Source organism: Entelurus aequoreus, linkage group LG27 (genome assembly GCF_033978785.1).
Source record: "Entelurus aequoreus isolate RoL-2023_Sb linkage group LG27, RoL_Eaeq_v1.1, whole genome shotgun sequence".
Taxonomy (NCBI): domain Eukaryota; kingdom Metazoa; phylum Chordata; class Actinopteri; order Syngnathiformes; family Syngnathidae; genus Entelurus; species Entelurus aequoreus.
The window spans coordinates 10,321,546-10,337,458 of record NC_084757.1 but is presented as its reverse complement, the minus strand read 5'-3'; the positions used below and the strand labels follow the sequence as shown (position 1 = coordinate 10,337,458).

The 15,913-nt window shown below is 41.4% G+C and overlaps 2 protein-coding genes across 3 annotated transcripts in view; one reads left to right on the top strand and one right to left on the bottom strand.

The window, feature by feature from the left end:
- The first annotated feature begins 49 nt into the window (after positions 1 to 49).
- Positions 50 to 15,913, top strand: part of trmt13 (tRNA methyltransferase 13 homolog) — a 29,006-nt gene continuing 13,142 nt past the window's right edge. The window contains exons 1-12 of one of the 2 annotated variants that reach the window (XR_009824722.1): positions 50 to 207; positions 465 to 514; positions 3,493 to 3,559; positions 3,630 to 3,692; positions 5,353 to 5,422; positions 5,497 to 5,603; positions 6,100 to 6,285; positions 11,553 to 11,625; positions 11,692 to 11,763; positions 11,825 to 12,152; positions 12,264 to 13,344; positions 14,879 to 15,492. Coding sequence is in view for 1 of the 2 variants with exons in the window: in XM_062038348.1 (XP_061894332.1) it covers positions 97 to 207; positions 465 to 514; positions 3,493 to 3,559; positions 3,630 to 3,692; positions 5,353 to 5,422; positions 5,497 to 5,603; positions 6,100 to 6,285; positions 11,553 to 11,625; positions 11,692 to 11,763; positions 11,825 to 12,152; positions 12,264 to 12,438 (1,302 nt within the window). In the remaining variant the exon portion in view is untranslated. Of the gene's footprint in view, positions 208 to 464; positions 515 to 3,492; positions 3,560 to 3,629; positions 3,693 to 5,352; positions 5,423 to 5,496; positions 5,604 to 6,099; positions 6,286 to 11,552; positions 11,626 to 11,691; positions 11,764 to 11,824; positions 12,153 to 12,263; positions 14,346 to 14,878; positions 15,493 to 15,913 lie in introns of those variants that run through there. The other variant, XM_062038348.1, reaches the window with a different exon arrangement.
- Positions 12,208 to 15,702, bottom strand: lrrc39 (leucine rich repeat containing 39). The gene is given in 7 exon segments (XM_062038350.1): positions 12,208 to 12,662; positions 12,727 to 13,091; positions 13,218 to 13,354; positions 14,858 to 15,014; positions 15,082 to 15,190; positions 15,279 to 15,518; positions 15,676 to 15,702. Coding segments are annotated over 6 exon segments (1,074 nt in total). The 5' UTR covers positions 15,395 to 15,518; positions 15,676 to 15,702; the 3' UTR covers positions 12,208 to 12,472.

The following is a 15,913-nucleotide window of genomic DNA, read 5'->3' as shown; positions in this document are numbered from 1 at the left end:
GTATTAGTGCAACAAGGGACCGGCAAAACGAACAATGCATTTACGAGTTATCAGTGAGCACCTGAATGCAGCATAGAGCATATCGACTCGGCCAACATGGCGGCGCCCGAAAGTGGCAAATGTGGCTTTTTCGTGGAGAAAAAGAAACGCTTTTGTAAAATGGTCGTTGCCAAAGGTAAAAGGTTCTGTGGAGAACATGCAACCATGGTGAGTTGTGTAGGGCTGGGTGACTTAAGGTTACGACGAAGAACAATTCGTTACGAATTAACCATCCAATTCAGAAAATTAACCCACTGTATGTGAAGTTCTATGGTGGTGGCGCTGTTGAGCTGAAATATAACTAACAGTAAATATTCCTGTGGGTGGAATAATGGAAACTATACAGAAAAAAAACCTAAATATTAGTGCCAGGAAGTGATGATGTTTATTATGGTGGTGATCAGGTCACGTGTTTGCGGTTTCAGGAAGAAGGCGGCAGCAGCAGGAGGATTCTTTGCCCTCTGGACCCCAAACAGTGAGACATAAAGTTATGATTGACATATTCGCACATGCATTGTTGAGATACACTAGGGTACGGTTGTATTTTTGCCTCATTCCTGTGAGAATCCTGCGTGTGACTAAAGCATTAAGGATATGGACTAGCCAGGACTAGCTGCAGTGTGCTCAACACCTGTGAGAAATTAATACTCTATCAAGATTTATCTCTTTCGGACTTATCAGGTCCATCAGGCATTCTTCTCGCATTCTTCATTCACGCCTAAAGTGAAGGATAAGGTTGGTAGGTAGGTCATTATTGTCATTGCATAAGTACAACGAAACTTTGTTTTCAGCACAAACCCGTTCAAGATTAGAGAAACAAACAGTGTACAGGTTTACAGAACAGGAACGCTGATGGGTCGCCACAAGGCGCCTCGTAAAAGATAGGTAAAAAGGTCAACGCTGGGAAAGGATGAGTAAAAAAATACAATCTAGATAGACTGGGCTCCTAAGTCTGTACACTGCAAAAAGTCAGTGTTCAAAAACAAGAGAAAAAAATACAAAAATTAGGGGTATTTTATTTGAACTAAGCAAAATAATCTGCCAATAGAACAAGAAAATTTGGCTTGTCAAGACTTTCCAAAACAAGTAAAATTAGCTAACTTCAATGAACCCAAAAATACCTTAAAATAAGTATATTCTCACCAATAACAAGTGCACTTTTCTTGGTAGAAAAAAAATTAGACCTTTTTGCTTAATATGTTGAAAAATATTCTTAAATTAAGTAAACGCTAGTGCCATTATCTTGACATAATGATATGCGCTCGGCATTAAATTTCTTGAAATTAGCAAACTTATACTAAAAACTGATTTATTGTTCTTAATGGAAAGGCAACAAGGCAACCGCTTGTTACTCTCGGGGTCTCCTAGCCGCTCAGGCAAATCATATGGTTTAAATATGCATTTTTCCATCGATAACATGACATCATCGCGCCAAGTGCGTGCTCTTTCAGTCAATTAGTGCGCATATACACAGCCCGGCCCCCGGCCAAAACATTTTTATTGTAATTTTGAAGAATTCATCTGAATGTGCATGAACTATTTCTGTTCAAAATTGTTTGAAATGTCACATGTTAAATGTTTAAATATTAACTGTCAGTTTACTGTACTGTGCCAACTGTACTACTATATGAGTTCGTATTTTCTATTGTTTTCTTGAAAATAAAACAGCAAAGTCCATTTGGCTGTCATCTGTTTTAATTATGAGACACATTTGTGTCAAAGTCATGTTTTTTTTTTCATGCTTGAAATAAGAAATTATTACTTAAAAAAAGTAGTTTTATACTTGTGAGTGTTGATGACACAGCTTTGCAACAGTTGATATTCTAGTTTCAAGCACGTTTTACTCAATATAGGTCATAAAATCTCAGCAACAAGCTGTAATATCTTACTGAGATCATTTAGGACCAAAACCCTTAAAACAAGTAAAACACTCTAACATAAAATCTGCTTAGTGAGAAGAATTACACTACCGTTCAAAAGTTTGGGGTCACCCAAACAATTTAGTGGAAAAGCCTTCATTTCTAAGAACAAGAATAGACTGTCAAGTTTCAGATGAAAGTTCTCTTTTTCTGGCCATTTTGAGCGTTTAATTGACCCCACAAATGTGATGCTCCAGAAACTCAATCTGCTCAAAGGAAGGTCAGTTTTGTAGCTTCTGTAACGAGCTAAACTGTTTTCAGATGTGTGAACATGATTGCACAAGGGTTTTCTAATCATCAATTAGCCTTCTTAGCCAATGAGCAAACACATTGTACCATTAGAACACTGAAGTGATAGTTGCTGGAAATGGGCCTCTATACACCTATGTAGATATTGCACCAAAAACCAGACATTTGCAGCTAGAATAGTCATTTACCACATTAGCAATGTATAGAGTGTATTTCTTTAAAGTTAAGACTAGTTTAAAGTTATCTTCATTGAAAAGTACAGTGCTTTTCCTTCAAAAATAAGGACATTTCAATGTGACCCCAAACTTTTGAACGGTAGTGTATCTTATCAGACAGAAAATAAGCAAATATCCCCCTTATTTGAGATATTTAATCTTACTTAGATTTCAGTTTTTGCAGTGTAGTGGGAAAAAACCTCCATAACAAGGCACATATACATATTACAATATACATCTCGAGACTTGCAACAGAGGGGAAGGAGTGGGGTGCCACGGTGGCAGGCTGCAGCTCTTCAGGCGCTGCCCATCCGTCCATCACCCCTAAAAGATTTGCGTCAAGGGCGTTGGATGGGGGGTGGGGTATGTGTATGTGGCGTATATTTTTTGTGGATGCATGCGTGTGTGTAAGCATGCCGCGTGTCTCTGTTCCGCGGCCTTGGTGTCGTGCAGTCGCCAGTCAGTCCAAAGTCAACAACAACAGGTGTGTGTGTCCATGAGAGACAAGAAGTGAGTGTGTTGTGTCTTCGCCGCACTGTCCTTCGGGAGAGTCTCGAAGCCAGGGAAACAATCCAAGTTAGAATGTTTTGTATGCGAATGGAAATAAAAATGTGCTTTTCACTCGAAATTGTCTATGACTGGTCCTCAAAATAGTAAGGCAAAAATACAACCTTACCTACTGCACCTTTGTAACAGTACACTTGTAATATTTACTCATGTTTTGGTCTTAACTCTGTAGTAGCGAAAACGTTCTCACCCAAGGTTTAATTCTACAAAGAACAACTCTCTGGTAAAAGTGATTTTAGTTCACTGCTATTTGTTATTTCCAAGCAAGCTAAACCGTTTTTACTCCCAGAAAAACAAACAATAAGCTACAAAAACTTTGAAACTTTCGGGCCTTTGTCTCAGCAGCAACATTTCTATTGATTCTTGAAAAGCTAAAAGGGCCGCTGTGATTCAGAAGGGAAACGTCACTGAAAGTCATTACTCAGAAGTAGCAATCAATGTGAGATGGTAGGTAAGACCCTATTAGCGTCTGTGTGTCACTTTTTGTCCCCGTTTGTTCTCAGCACGGTCAGTGAAGACAAACTGGACAAACACTTGAAGAAATGTAACTCCAGAGTCAAACCAAAGCCGGTAAGCGAATGACTTTCTGTACTTCCTGTTTGTGCTTTGGCGCGCTAACCTTGTTTGTTTCTGTGGTCAGCAATATTATGTGGAGAACATCAACGCTGGCTCAGCTAACCAAGACCACGATGGCGCCCAAGGGGTAACACTCCACTTCTGTTTGATTTAGTTACTATGGTAACATCTATTTTTATTGTATTGTTACAATGGGATCTTTTGTTTTGTAACACCTACTTTCATTGTAATGTTACCCTTGAATCATCTACATCTCTTCTAATGTTACTATTACTATGGTAACATTCACCTTCATGGTATTTTTACCATTGTAGCATTACTATGGTAACAGCCACTTTAGTTGTAATGTTTTTACTAATGTTACGATGGTAGCGTTACTATAGGAACATCCACTTTTATTGTAGTGTTACGATAGTAGCGTTACTATGGTAATATCCACTTGTATTGCAGTGTCACTATGATAGCATTACTATGGTAACATCCATTGTAATTGTATTGTTACAATGGTAGCCTGCAAGTGTTACTATGGTAACATCCACTTTTATTGTAAATTTACTGTGATAGTGTTCCCATGGTAACGTTCACTTTTATTCTAACGTTCACTTTTATTCTAACGTTACCATTGTATCAGTACTATGGTAACATCCACTTGAATTGTAATGTTCCTGTGGTAGCATTACTATGGTAACCTCCGCTATGTTATAATGTTACCATGGTAACATCTGCTTTTGTTGTAATGTTAAGAAGGTAGCGTTACTATAGTAACATCCACTTTGGTGGAATGTTATCATGGTAGCGTTACTATGGTACATCTACTTTTATTATGTTATTATGGTAATGCTACTATGGTAACATATACTATGTTGTAATGTTACATGGTAGCGTTGATATGGTAGCCTAACATCTACTTTTATTGTAATGTTGCCATTGTAGCATTACTATGGCAACATGCACTTTTGTTGTAATGTTACATGGTAGGGTTACTATGGTACTCTAACATCTACTTTTGTTGTAATGTTACCATTGTAGCATTACTATGGTAACACCCTCTTTTATTGTAATGCTACCATTGTAGCATTACCATGGTAACATCCACTTCTATTGTAACGTGGACCCCGCCTAAACAAGTTCAAAAACTTATTCGGGTGTTACCATTTAGTGGTCAATTGTACAGAATATGTACTGTACTGTGCAGTCTACTAATAAAAGTTTCTATCTATCATTCAATCAATGTTACCTGTGTAGCATCACTACTATGGTAACATCCACATTTATTGTAATGTTACAATGGTAGCGTTACTATGGTAATATACACTGTTGTAATGTTACATGGTAGCGTTACTATGGTAGCCTAACATCTACTTTTATTGTAACGTTACAATTGTAGCATTACTATGGTAACATCCTCTCTTATCGTAATGTTACCATTGTAGCATTACTATAGTAACATCCACCTTTATTGTAATGTTACAATAGTAGCGTTACTATGGTAACATACACTGCTGTAATGTTACATGGTAACGTTACGATGGTAGCCCAACATCTACTTTTATTGTAATATTACCATTGTAGCATTACTATGGTAACATCCACCTTGATTGTAATGTTACAATGGTAGCGTACTAGCGTTACTATGGTAACATTCACTTTCATTGCATTTTTACCATAGTAGCGTTACTATGGCAACATCTACTTTTGTTGTGACGCTACAATGGTGCAATTCTTGTTCTAATAAAATGCTGACTCTCATGTTCCTATGGTAACATGCAATCTGTGTGTATGTGTAGGTGAGTCTGTGTGAACAAACCACGACTCAGTTACGACACCTGCTGGACAAATTGAAGACTGCTACAAAAGGTGAGCGTCGGCAAGTCTGCCACATGTCTGTGTTCTGGATTGTCTCTCTGACTGTGTCCGTGTGCTCGATGAAGCTCTCGACTGTCAGCTGGAGGAGAGCTTCCTGTCTCATCCCGTCTTTCAAGAGGAACTTAATAACCCCAAAAATGGAGACTCCGCCCACAAGCACCTGAAGCAGCAGGTAGAGAAGAAACCTGGTTGTTTAGGGACCTGTCAGATTCAAACACCAAACTATCTATTAAACAAGACAAGAAGCAAGGAATCAGGCAGAGACAGAGTTCAATTTTGCTGCTTCTAGGGGGGAGGGGGACACATATTACGCAAGCAGCCTCAGTATCACAATACGTGATGATTCAGAATGCAAACGTGCTTGAGCTCGAGATTTCGCCCTGGCTCTGCTTTGTCTGCGTGCTGTCGTCTTATCTTCGTTGAGGTACTTGAAGTCCGTCCTTGGCTGTTTTAGCGAGCTGGAAGACAGAAACTGCTGCTGCGAGACAACTTGCAGTGGAAGATAAGTTGTGTGCCTTTGCGCCGATAGAAAAGTACAACTTGAGCACAATAGATAATAACTATAGCAACGGCCTTTAAGCATAAGAGTTGTGTGATAACTTCTACATAATTATTCTAACAGGACCACAAGCTATCGGATAATCGCTCCTGTTTTTCCCCCTCCCCAGGCTTCCATCGTAGCACACCTGGAGACGCTGGGCTTGCTGGGACGCGGGCGGTGCTTCGTGGAGTTCGGAGCAGGTCGAGGGAAACTCTCCCACTGGATCCACGAAGCCCTGAAAACCACAGAGCAGCCGGCGGACTTGGACGACCTGCAGCTGCTTCTGGTGGAAAGAAGCAGCACCCGCTTTAAGGTGAGACCCCCAATCCGGTCAAGTCGTTTAGGGCAGTGCTACCCAACCACCGGTCCGTGGCGCATTTGCTACGGGGCCACAAAGAAACATTTTCATCAACTTAACTTTGGCCTGTCCCACTAAACACACCAATAACTTGTTATTAGATGTATATTACAACTCCTGATAGAAGTCGCCATTTGTTATAGTACAGTAATGCACATTAATGAACATATCAAATGTTAATGTGCCAGATTGGAGCCAAAGGCTAATTTCCATCTGCAGGGTCATTGTATAGAGCAGGGGTTCTTAATCTGTTTGACCTCAGGACCCAACTTTTCAACTACAGAGGGACCCGGGGACCACTCTAATATTAACTCTGAATTAGTAATCTTACTCTTGATTTTTATCATATTCAATACAATTAAATATCTACCCTACTTACAGTTTGTTACCTTGTAAAATGATATAAAAGCATGTGTTAATCACAAAGATTATATTATTAATTTAACAAATAAACCTTAGGCGTAGGTCAGGCTGATTAGAAAAAATAAATGTACATACAATATGTATTATGTTGTGCTAAAATAAAATACAAATATTAATAATTCATATGTTTCTTAACTAAACTGTCAATAAAATTAAAGGGCAAATGAAAATACAGCTGCACCACTTTAGTCATAATTTTTGCGCTTAAGAAATTTCTCTATGACGTTAGCGCCAGACTTACTGTATATCAGGGGTGTCCAAACTTTTTCCACTGAGGGCCGCACACGGAAAAATTAAAGCATGTGGGGGCCATTTTGATATTTTTCATTTTCAAACCATAACAAAATATATGGATTTTTTATTTATTTTACCTTTAGGGGTCCCGGGGACCATAAAGGGTCTCAGTCATTAAAATGTTAAAAATAAGTCTGATTATTTTTTTTTTTTAATTATTTAACGCTTACAGTAAATCTCCATATCAACTTCAAGTTGATATTAAGTAATACAAATTTAAAAAAATGTTTTAGGGCTTTTCTGTCAAAAACAACTTAGTTTTTTTATAGTAAAACTGAAATATGCAATATTTAGTCATTAGAGCCCTAAAAGATCAATAATGCAGGACACCATTGATTTTAATTCTTTCATATTTTTGAGTAATCACAGTGAAAAGATAAATAAAAAATCACTAAATATATTTGGGATCCAAAAGGTGCCCCACTCATAAAGTGATACATTTTTATTAGGTTTTTCTTTTACTTTCAACACTTAAGTTACGAGATCAACTTCAGATATATCTGTTGATTTTATGCTGGAACTATTATTTTGTTTGTTTTGTGCCCTTTTGTCAAAGAAAACTTTGATGTTTTTATATGGCTACTACACAATATATGCAATATTTACCACATAAAACATTTTAAAGTGAAATATTTGAAGTAATTGGAGCCCTGAAAATAATTCATTATAACATGGATTTTTTTGTCTTTTTTTTTTTTTTTGAGCAATGGCAAAAAAATAAAAATAAAGACAAAAGAAAAAAAAAACAGCCTGCATGGCATTTTTTGTGTCAACATTGCAACTTTTTCTCATTAGATTTCACCTCATTCCACTTTTTTTAATGTTCTGTTTTATTTTTACAATAGTATTTCCAGAATGTGTGGCAGGCCGGTAAACAATTAGCTGCGGGCCGCAAATGGCCCCCGGGCCGCACTTTGGACACCCCTGCTGTATATTGTCATTACTGCCACAAGTGGTGGAAAAGTGTATTACAACAAAGTACCGCTGCGACCTATACGAACCACAGCTGAAAAAACACATATATTACATTCTAGGGGGCGCTCGCGGCCCAATAATGTTAAGAAACACTGGTATATACCGTATTTTTCGGCGTATAAGTCGCTCCGGAGTATAAGTCGCACCGGCCGAAAATGCATAATAAAGAAGGAAAAAAACATATATAAGTTGCACTGGAGTATAAGTCGCATTTTTGGGGGAAATGTATTTGATAAAACCCAACACCAAGAATAGACAATTGAAAGGAAATTTAAAATAAATAAAGAATAGTGAACAACAGGCTGAATAAGTGTACGTTATATGAGGCATAAATAACCAACTAAGAACGTGCCTGGTATGTTAACGTAACATATCATGGTAAGAGTCATTCAAATAACTATAACATATAGAACATGCTATACGTTTACCAAACAATCTGTCACTCCTAATCGCTAAATCCCATGAAATCTTATACGTCTAGTCTCTTACGTGAATGAGATCAATAATATTATTTGATATTTTACGTTAATGTGTTAATAATTTCACACATAAGTCGCTCCTGGGTATAAGTCGCACCCCCGGCCAAACTATGAAAAAAAACTGCGACTTATAGTCCGAAAAATACGGTACATCCAATATGTATTATGTTGTACTAATATAAATACAAATATTAATAATAAATATGTTTCTTAACTAAACTGTCAATAAAATTAAAGTGCAAATGAAAATACAGCTGCACCACTTTAGTCATAATTTTTGCGCTTAAGAAATTTCTCTATGACGTTAGCGCCAGACTTACTGTATATTGTCATTACTGCCACAAGTGGTGGAAAAGTGTATTACAACAAAGTACCGCTGCGACCTATACCAGGGGTCGGCAACCCAAAATGTTGATATAGGATCAAAAATACAAAAAAGGAATCTGTCTGGAGCCGCAAAAAATGAAAAGACTTTTATAAGTGTTATAATGGTGGCAACACATGATGTAAGTGGCTAATTAGCTATATTTGCCTACTATCAAAATGAGTCGCAGGCTGACGCAAATCTTCGTTGACAGAAATGTTGAAATGTAATATTTATTATACACATTTTTACAACATTGGAAAACATTAGTAAAACTTTCTCAGAGGGTGAGATAACTCCTGGAAATGACTGTCTTAGAATGGCCAAAGGTATAGATGTGTGTTTCCAAGTTAAAGGGAACGGCAGGCTGTCTTCTTCTAATGGATTTATTACAATCTTTGCAAGCTGGCCAAAGTTTGCTGTGGTCTGGAACAACATGGCGCACTCAGAAATGCAGCCAATATTACATACAGATAATGTGTCATGAGACATGGAAAATAAACTAATTACACAGAGGACATAAGTAAAGGAAATTAAATGAGCTCAAATATACCTACAAACGAGGCATAATGATGCAATATGTACTTACAGCTAGCCTAAATGTTAGCATCGATTAGCTTGCAGTCATCCAGTGATCAAATATGCCTGATTAGCACTCCATGACAAGTCAATAATATCAACAAAGCTCACCTTTGTGCATTCACGCACAGTATAAAACGCTTGGTGGACAAAATGAGACAAAGAAGAAGTGGCATAAAACAAATTTTTCTGTGGCAGCGTCGGAGAAAGTTATACGTGTAAACAAACTGTTGAGTCACAGTCCACACAGCGGTGAGTTCAAGGGCCTCTGAAATTAGTACGACAAAACATCGCTCACCAAATACTCTCATCAGTGAAGCATAAACACAAACTTATTAAACAGTGGGCTTTCTAACAATTAGGAAGGTATGTGTCGTATTTTTCCAGCTACAGAAACCATATTACAACAAAACATATATTTTTCGCCCCATTTTTTTTCCATTTCCAGACATTTTTGAAAAAGCTCCATGGAGCCACCAGGGCACCGCTCAAGAGCCGCATGTGGCTCTAGAGCCGCGGGTTGCTGACCCCCGACCTATACGAACCACAGCTGAAAAAACACATATATTACATTCTAGGGGGCGCTCGAGGCCCAACACTGGTATATAGCAGTGGTCCCCAACCTTTTTGTAGCTGCGGACCGGTCAACGCTTGATAATTTGTCCCGCGGCCCGGCGGGGGGGTATTTAAAAAAAAAAAAATTTTCATGAAAAAATTTAAATAATAAACGTGAATCCACTGTGTACTCATATGGACCTTTATTAGCACATTGCGCCAACAACATAACATGAGTATAACAACAAAGTCTCTGGTAACTTCCTGTCTGCCCAATACATAAATAAAAAAATCATGTGGAAAAATATATAAATGACAAGAACCAGCAATTCCACACTACTGTCATTATGAATGTTATTTTTCAACAGCTGAAATAAAGTTGTCACTTTGGACCGTCAGATAGGCCTCCTGCATGTTTGTGTGCCCGAGTCGACTCACAAGCTCCTCCTCTCCCCTCTCCCTCGCCTCCCTCTGCCCAAACGCGCTCTGATTTTCGTTGCTATGGTAACGTTTACATGCCTTCAAAATAAGATGCAGATACAACATTAAAAACGAATATAAAGTGCATGAGATTTTTAACTCACCGTAACGCTAAATCAATGAGAGCCCTGAGCTTGTTTCTCTGCAACGAGACAGTTCCAACTGGGGGTATTGGGAGACAAAGACACCCAAAGTGTGCTTATGTCCAGTCTGCTACGTTGTTTTGTTTTGGTGGCTGTCACTGCAGAAAATCCCGCTTCACACAGATAGGATGTTGGAAATGGCAACAGTGTTTTCAGTGCTGTGGTGGCGATCTCGGGGTATTCTGCCATGACTTTAATCCAGAAAACAGGCAGAGTTTTTGTCTGAAATACACTTTTAAGGGTGCCGTCATTTGCGATCTCCAGCATTTGATTTTCTTCTTGCACAGACATGCTGGATTCATCTGCTTTGTTGACAAATGGGTCGCGGATCCATTCCTTGGCAGTTCGTGGGTCTTTTGAAGTTGAGAAGTAGCGCTCAAACTCTTTTAAAAGCACAGACAGGTGATCGTGCAGCAGCTTGGTGAATGAAGGAGCAGGCTCAGTCTCACGCAAAAATCCCGCCAATGTTTGAAACATATCCAGGTTTTTTGGGTTGGTGCACTAATTGTAAGTGTATCTTGTGTTTTTTATGTTGATTTAATTTAAAAAAATAAAAATTAAATTAAATTAAAAAAAACAATTTAATAAAAAAATTCTTCTGCGGCCCGGTACCAATCGAGCCGGGCCGCGGCCTGGTGGTTGGGGACCACTGGTATATAGTATATGCCATCAATGTGCCGGGGACCATCTCTTCGTAAATAAACACGCCCATGGCTCCCACTACTTCAGCCTTATAGTGAGTTTATTTTTCATGCTCATTTTTTTTGCTGCTTTTTTTCTGCCACACGTGGAAAGCCGGTCCGTGAAAATAATGCATACATTAAACCGGTCCCTGGTGGAAAAAAGGTTGGGGACCCCTGGTTTAGGGCACCAAACGTATTATCTCTGGCATTTTTTTGTCAGCGTTGATGTCGGTTTGTCTTGGTCCAGGTGGATGGGAAGCATCAGGACGCCGGCGTGGAGTTTGCCAGGCTGCAGATCGACATCCAGCACCTGGATCTGAGTAAGACACCAGCGTCGCCCTCTACTGTTTCTCCTCATGGGAGTCTGGTCATGTGACTGATTGCAGGTAAAGTGCCGCTGCTGGAACGCCGGTTGCCGCTGGTCGGAGTGGGGAAACATTTATGTGGCGCGGCGACAGGTGAGAGCCGCCCTCACGTTCGCTGCGGCGATGCCAACTCAGCAGAATGTTGTCGTGTCAGATCTCGCTCTTCGCTGCTTGCTGGAAACACCGGCGCCTCAACGCGGACCGCCAAGGAAGCGCCTCAAAACGTCAGACGAGAGCCCCGGTCCCTGCGCGTCCCCCGGTCCTGCCGCAGTGCTGGGCCTGGCGGTGGCGCTGTGCTGTCACCACCGCTGCGAGTGGCGCCACTACGTGGGTCAGCAGTTCTTTTCGGACCTGGGCCTGGGTCCCGCGGAGTTTTCCGGGTTCTGCCGCATGTCCAGCTGGGCCACGTGCGGCCTTCGAGCCGCCGATCGGAGCGCGGACGAAGAACACGAGCCGATAGAAGAGACAGACGAGGCGCTCGGGTAAAGATGTCAGATTTTAATCGACAGCACATTTGTTCATTAGCTGGTCATGTGACGTTCGGTAAGCAGGCTCATTTGCATATCATCACCTTGTCTGTGACTCGCCGGCAGGTTTCTGTCGCCGGCCGAGCGCGAGCAGGTGGGACGCCGCTGCAAACTTCTGATCGACAGCGGGAGAATCCACTTCCTGCGCAGCCGAGGATTCCACGGCCGACTCACTTGTTACGTCGGCAGTCACCTGACCCTGGAGAATGTCCTGCTGACGGCCACGCCCTCCCATGTTTGACTTTGTCGCTAATAAAACCTCATTTTGACGCCACTCAGCAGGCGACTCTGTGCACGTTGAGCGCGGCGTGCGCTCTCTTCCGGGCCTCACGTATGTACGACAGCATGAAGTCTCGCCCGAACATCTCGCGGTCGTCGTCGTCCTCCTGCTCCTCCTCCTCGGGCGCCGTTGTCACGGATATATTGACTTCCAGCGTCAGCGGATTGTCCCGGAAGTTGACAAACCTGCGAGAAGATCCACGTAAGGAGCATCCTTGCTGTTGTCCAGACGTGGACAGGAAGTACTTACCTGAGGTTGGACATGTCCTCCATCATGGGGGGGATGTCGCTCAGTCTGTTGCTGCTCAGAACCAGCGTGTCCAAGCTGGGCATCCTGCTGATGTTCTCTGGAAGTTTCTCCAGCTGGTTTCGCTGCAGCCACAAGGCGTGCAGGTTCTCCATCCTGACCACAGCCAGCGCTGGGTTTTGAATGGCGGACGGGGGACGAGGAGGCGGGGCCTTTACCTACCTGTTGATGTCTTCGGGTAAGGAGGTCAGGCAGTTTCCCGCCATGTCGAGCCACTCCAGCGCCGGCATGCTGAGCAAGCACGGCGGCACCAGGCTGAAGAGGTTCATGGACAAGTCCAGATGCTGCAGACACCTCAGCTTGCTCAACTGGAAACGCGACAAGAAACAGAAACAAATTCCGGTTCTGGTCAAGCATCCTTGAGGGATTGGATTATAGAACCAGTCCAAGGGCCTATAAAAGATCTACACAAGGGAGAAGAAAAACCTTTCTACCTGGTCCGGAAGCTGGTGGAGGTCTCGGTTCATTGCCAGTTCCAACCTCTCCAGACTCTCACAGTTGCCGAGCTCCTCCGGAACAAACTGGACTCGGTTGTAGCTGAGCAGCAGTTCTTTGAGCCGGGTCAGTCTGCCTGAAGGCGTCATAACACAATCCAGAGTTTCTCTTATTATTCCCTCATTTATACAGCAGGGATGCCCAAAGTGCGCCACGCAGGCCAAATTTAGCCCGCCGTATCTTTTTGTTTGGCCCACCAAAAGGCGGCTCCCGAAATGTAATACTTATTATATTGACCTCTTTCAAGCTGCACAATCAGTCGCCAGAAATGTATTGTAAATAATCAGCGGTGCTATTTTTATATTTACAGTAATGCACTGTACAAACAGGAAACTTCGATTTTTACAGTAAAAAAGTAGCAGCTCAGTCGCCAGAATCTTCTGGTAAAAATAAGTGGTACAGTTTTTATATGCACTGTAAAAAAAAAAAAAAGACCATATGTTTTTCTGTTGAAAAAAATGGTAGCTTAGTCACCAGAATTTTGCATTTACAATTTACAGTACTGAACTGTAATAAAACGGCCATAGATTTTACTGTAAAAAGCAGAGGTACTATTTTTCCATGTGCAGTAATGCACTGTACAAACAGGAAACATATTTTTACTGTAAAAAAAAAGTAGCAGCTCAGTTGCCAGAATTGTGTGGTAAAAATAACAGTGGTACGTTTTTCCATTTACAGTAATGCACTTTAAAAAAAAACAACAACAACAACCTTAGATTTCGCTGTAAAAGCCTGGCAGCTCAGTCTGCAAAATTGTGCGGTAAAAATAACAGTTGTAATGTTTTATAATTTACAGAAATGTGGTGTAAAAAGATAGATTTTACAGTAAAAAAAAAACAGCCAGCTCAGTCCCCAGAATTTTTACGTGAAAACAAACAGTGGTACAGTTTTTCAATTTACTGTAATTTGATAACCAATGTAAATTTTACGGTAATGTTTTTTTTTACAGTGCATTACTTTGAACTAAAACGGTACGACTGTTATGTGAGCTACCATTTTTTTTTACAGAAAAAATTACTGTAATTTTTTTTCAGTGTATTACTATACATTAAAAAACAGTACCACTATTTTTTTTTTCTACAGGCTAACTAGTTGCCATCTATTGAACCGGACCATCTCTTCTACTTTATATTTACACACTGAAGCCAGACATGTTTTAGGGGAAGTTCCGAACATGGTGGTCAAAATATGGCCCTTAACCTCTAAAGGCCCAAGTTGTTTGTTTACATGCTTTTTTTTTATTTCTCTTTGCTTTTTGGGCTTATTGGACCCTAATTAGAATAAAAACTAAGAATCATCTTTTGATATGATGTACTTAGTCCATAAGTACACATATGTGTATTTTATGTTTAGTGACATGTTAATTCTTATTTTTACACTTTTTTTTCCCCAAATTCCATTGTATGTTATACTCTTTTGACACCACCAGATGGCAGTATAAGTGTCCACATAAGCAGCCATAAGACCCCAATTCAGTAGTGTACACAATTTTGGAAATAAGAGCTAAAAGGTGCTGTCCACGCATGTGGCCACTAAGCCAGGCAAAAGGTTTGGGCACCCCTGATGTAAGGGGACTAACCGATCTGTTTTGGAATCTCAGTGACCCCATTCCGAGACAGATCCAGGACCAGAAGGTTCTGGAAGGAAGAGATGAAGCCGGGGATCTTCTGCAGGCCGCAGCGGTGAATGTGCCACTCCTGCACCTGACTCAGCTGGACCAGGCAGCCCGGCAGCGACTGGACCACAACATTGCAACGTCAGCCGCGCGCTCAGCGGGTCAAAGGTCGAGGGCCGCGACGTCACCTTACGCTCCTCGTGCTCGATGCGCAGAACCAGTCGGCCATCTTCAGTCGTCAGTTTCTGTTTGAGCTGAGCCAGAGTCTCCCGCTCCTCCCAAACGCCGATGCTCAACCTGGACGGGGGTCGGGAAGCGTGTTTGTCAGTACTACGGACCGCCGGGCTAACGTAACTTTTGTGGTGAAGTGAAGATGCAGTCCAACCTGCTGCTGCGCTGCTTCCTGCTCTGCTTCTCCCGCGTCTCCCGGACGTTCTGGATCTTGGTCTCCCACAACGCTTTCATGGAACTGACCGAGCCGCATACCACAATGGCCGCCATGACAAGTGTCTACCTTGTGATGTCACAGCGTACAGGACGACCCCTGACCTCCGGGCTCCTGTCATCAAGCGTCTGGTCCCATCGTCAAACGCCAGCTGGTGAGTGATGTCGTCAACCTCAGAAACTCGTAAGTAAGCCAATAGATACTTTGATTAGATTAATAGAAATAAGGTGTTGAGGTAGCAGTTACCGCCTTAGTATGTAGTGCTTAGCATAGCAGCACTTTAGTAAGGTTGTGACAATTGTAATATTTATTAGTAGTAGTATGAATGATTCTTTACCAGCATAGCGATCCTCACCTCGTGTTGTTCCTCAGTTGAAATCTGACCTCAGACCTGCTGGATAAATTTAGCTCCGAGGTCACGTGGCCTTTGATAGACTTGTTGTCTCAAAGTTCCAGCAGATGGAGACAGAGCGCACTTTAGTACACCTCAGTCCATCCATCCATCTTCTTCCGCTTATCCGAGGTCAGGTCGTGGGGGCAGCAGCCTAAGCAGGGAAGCCCAGACTTCCCTCTCC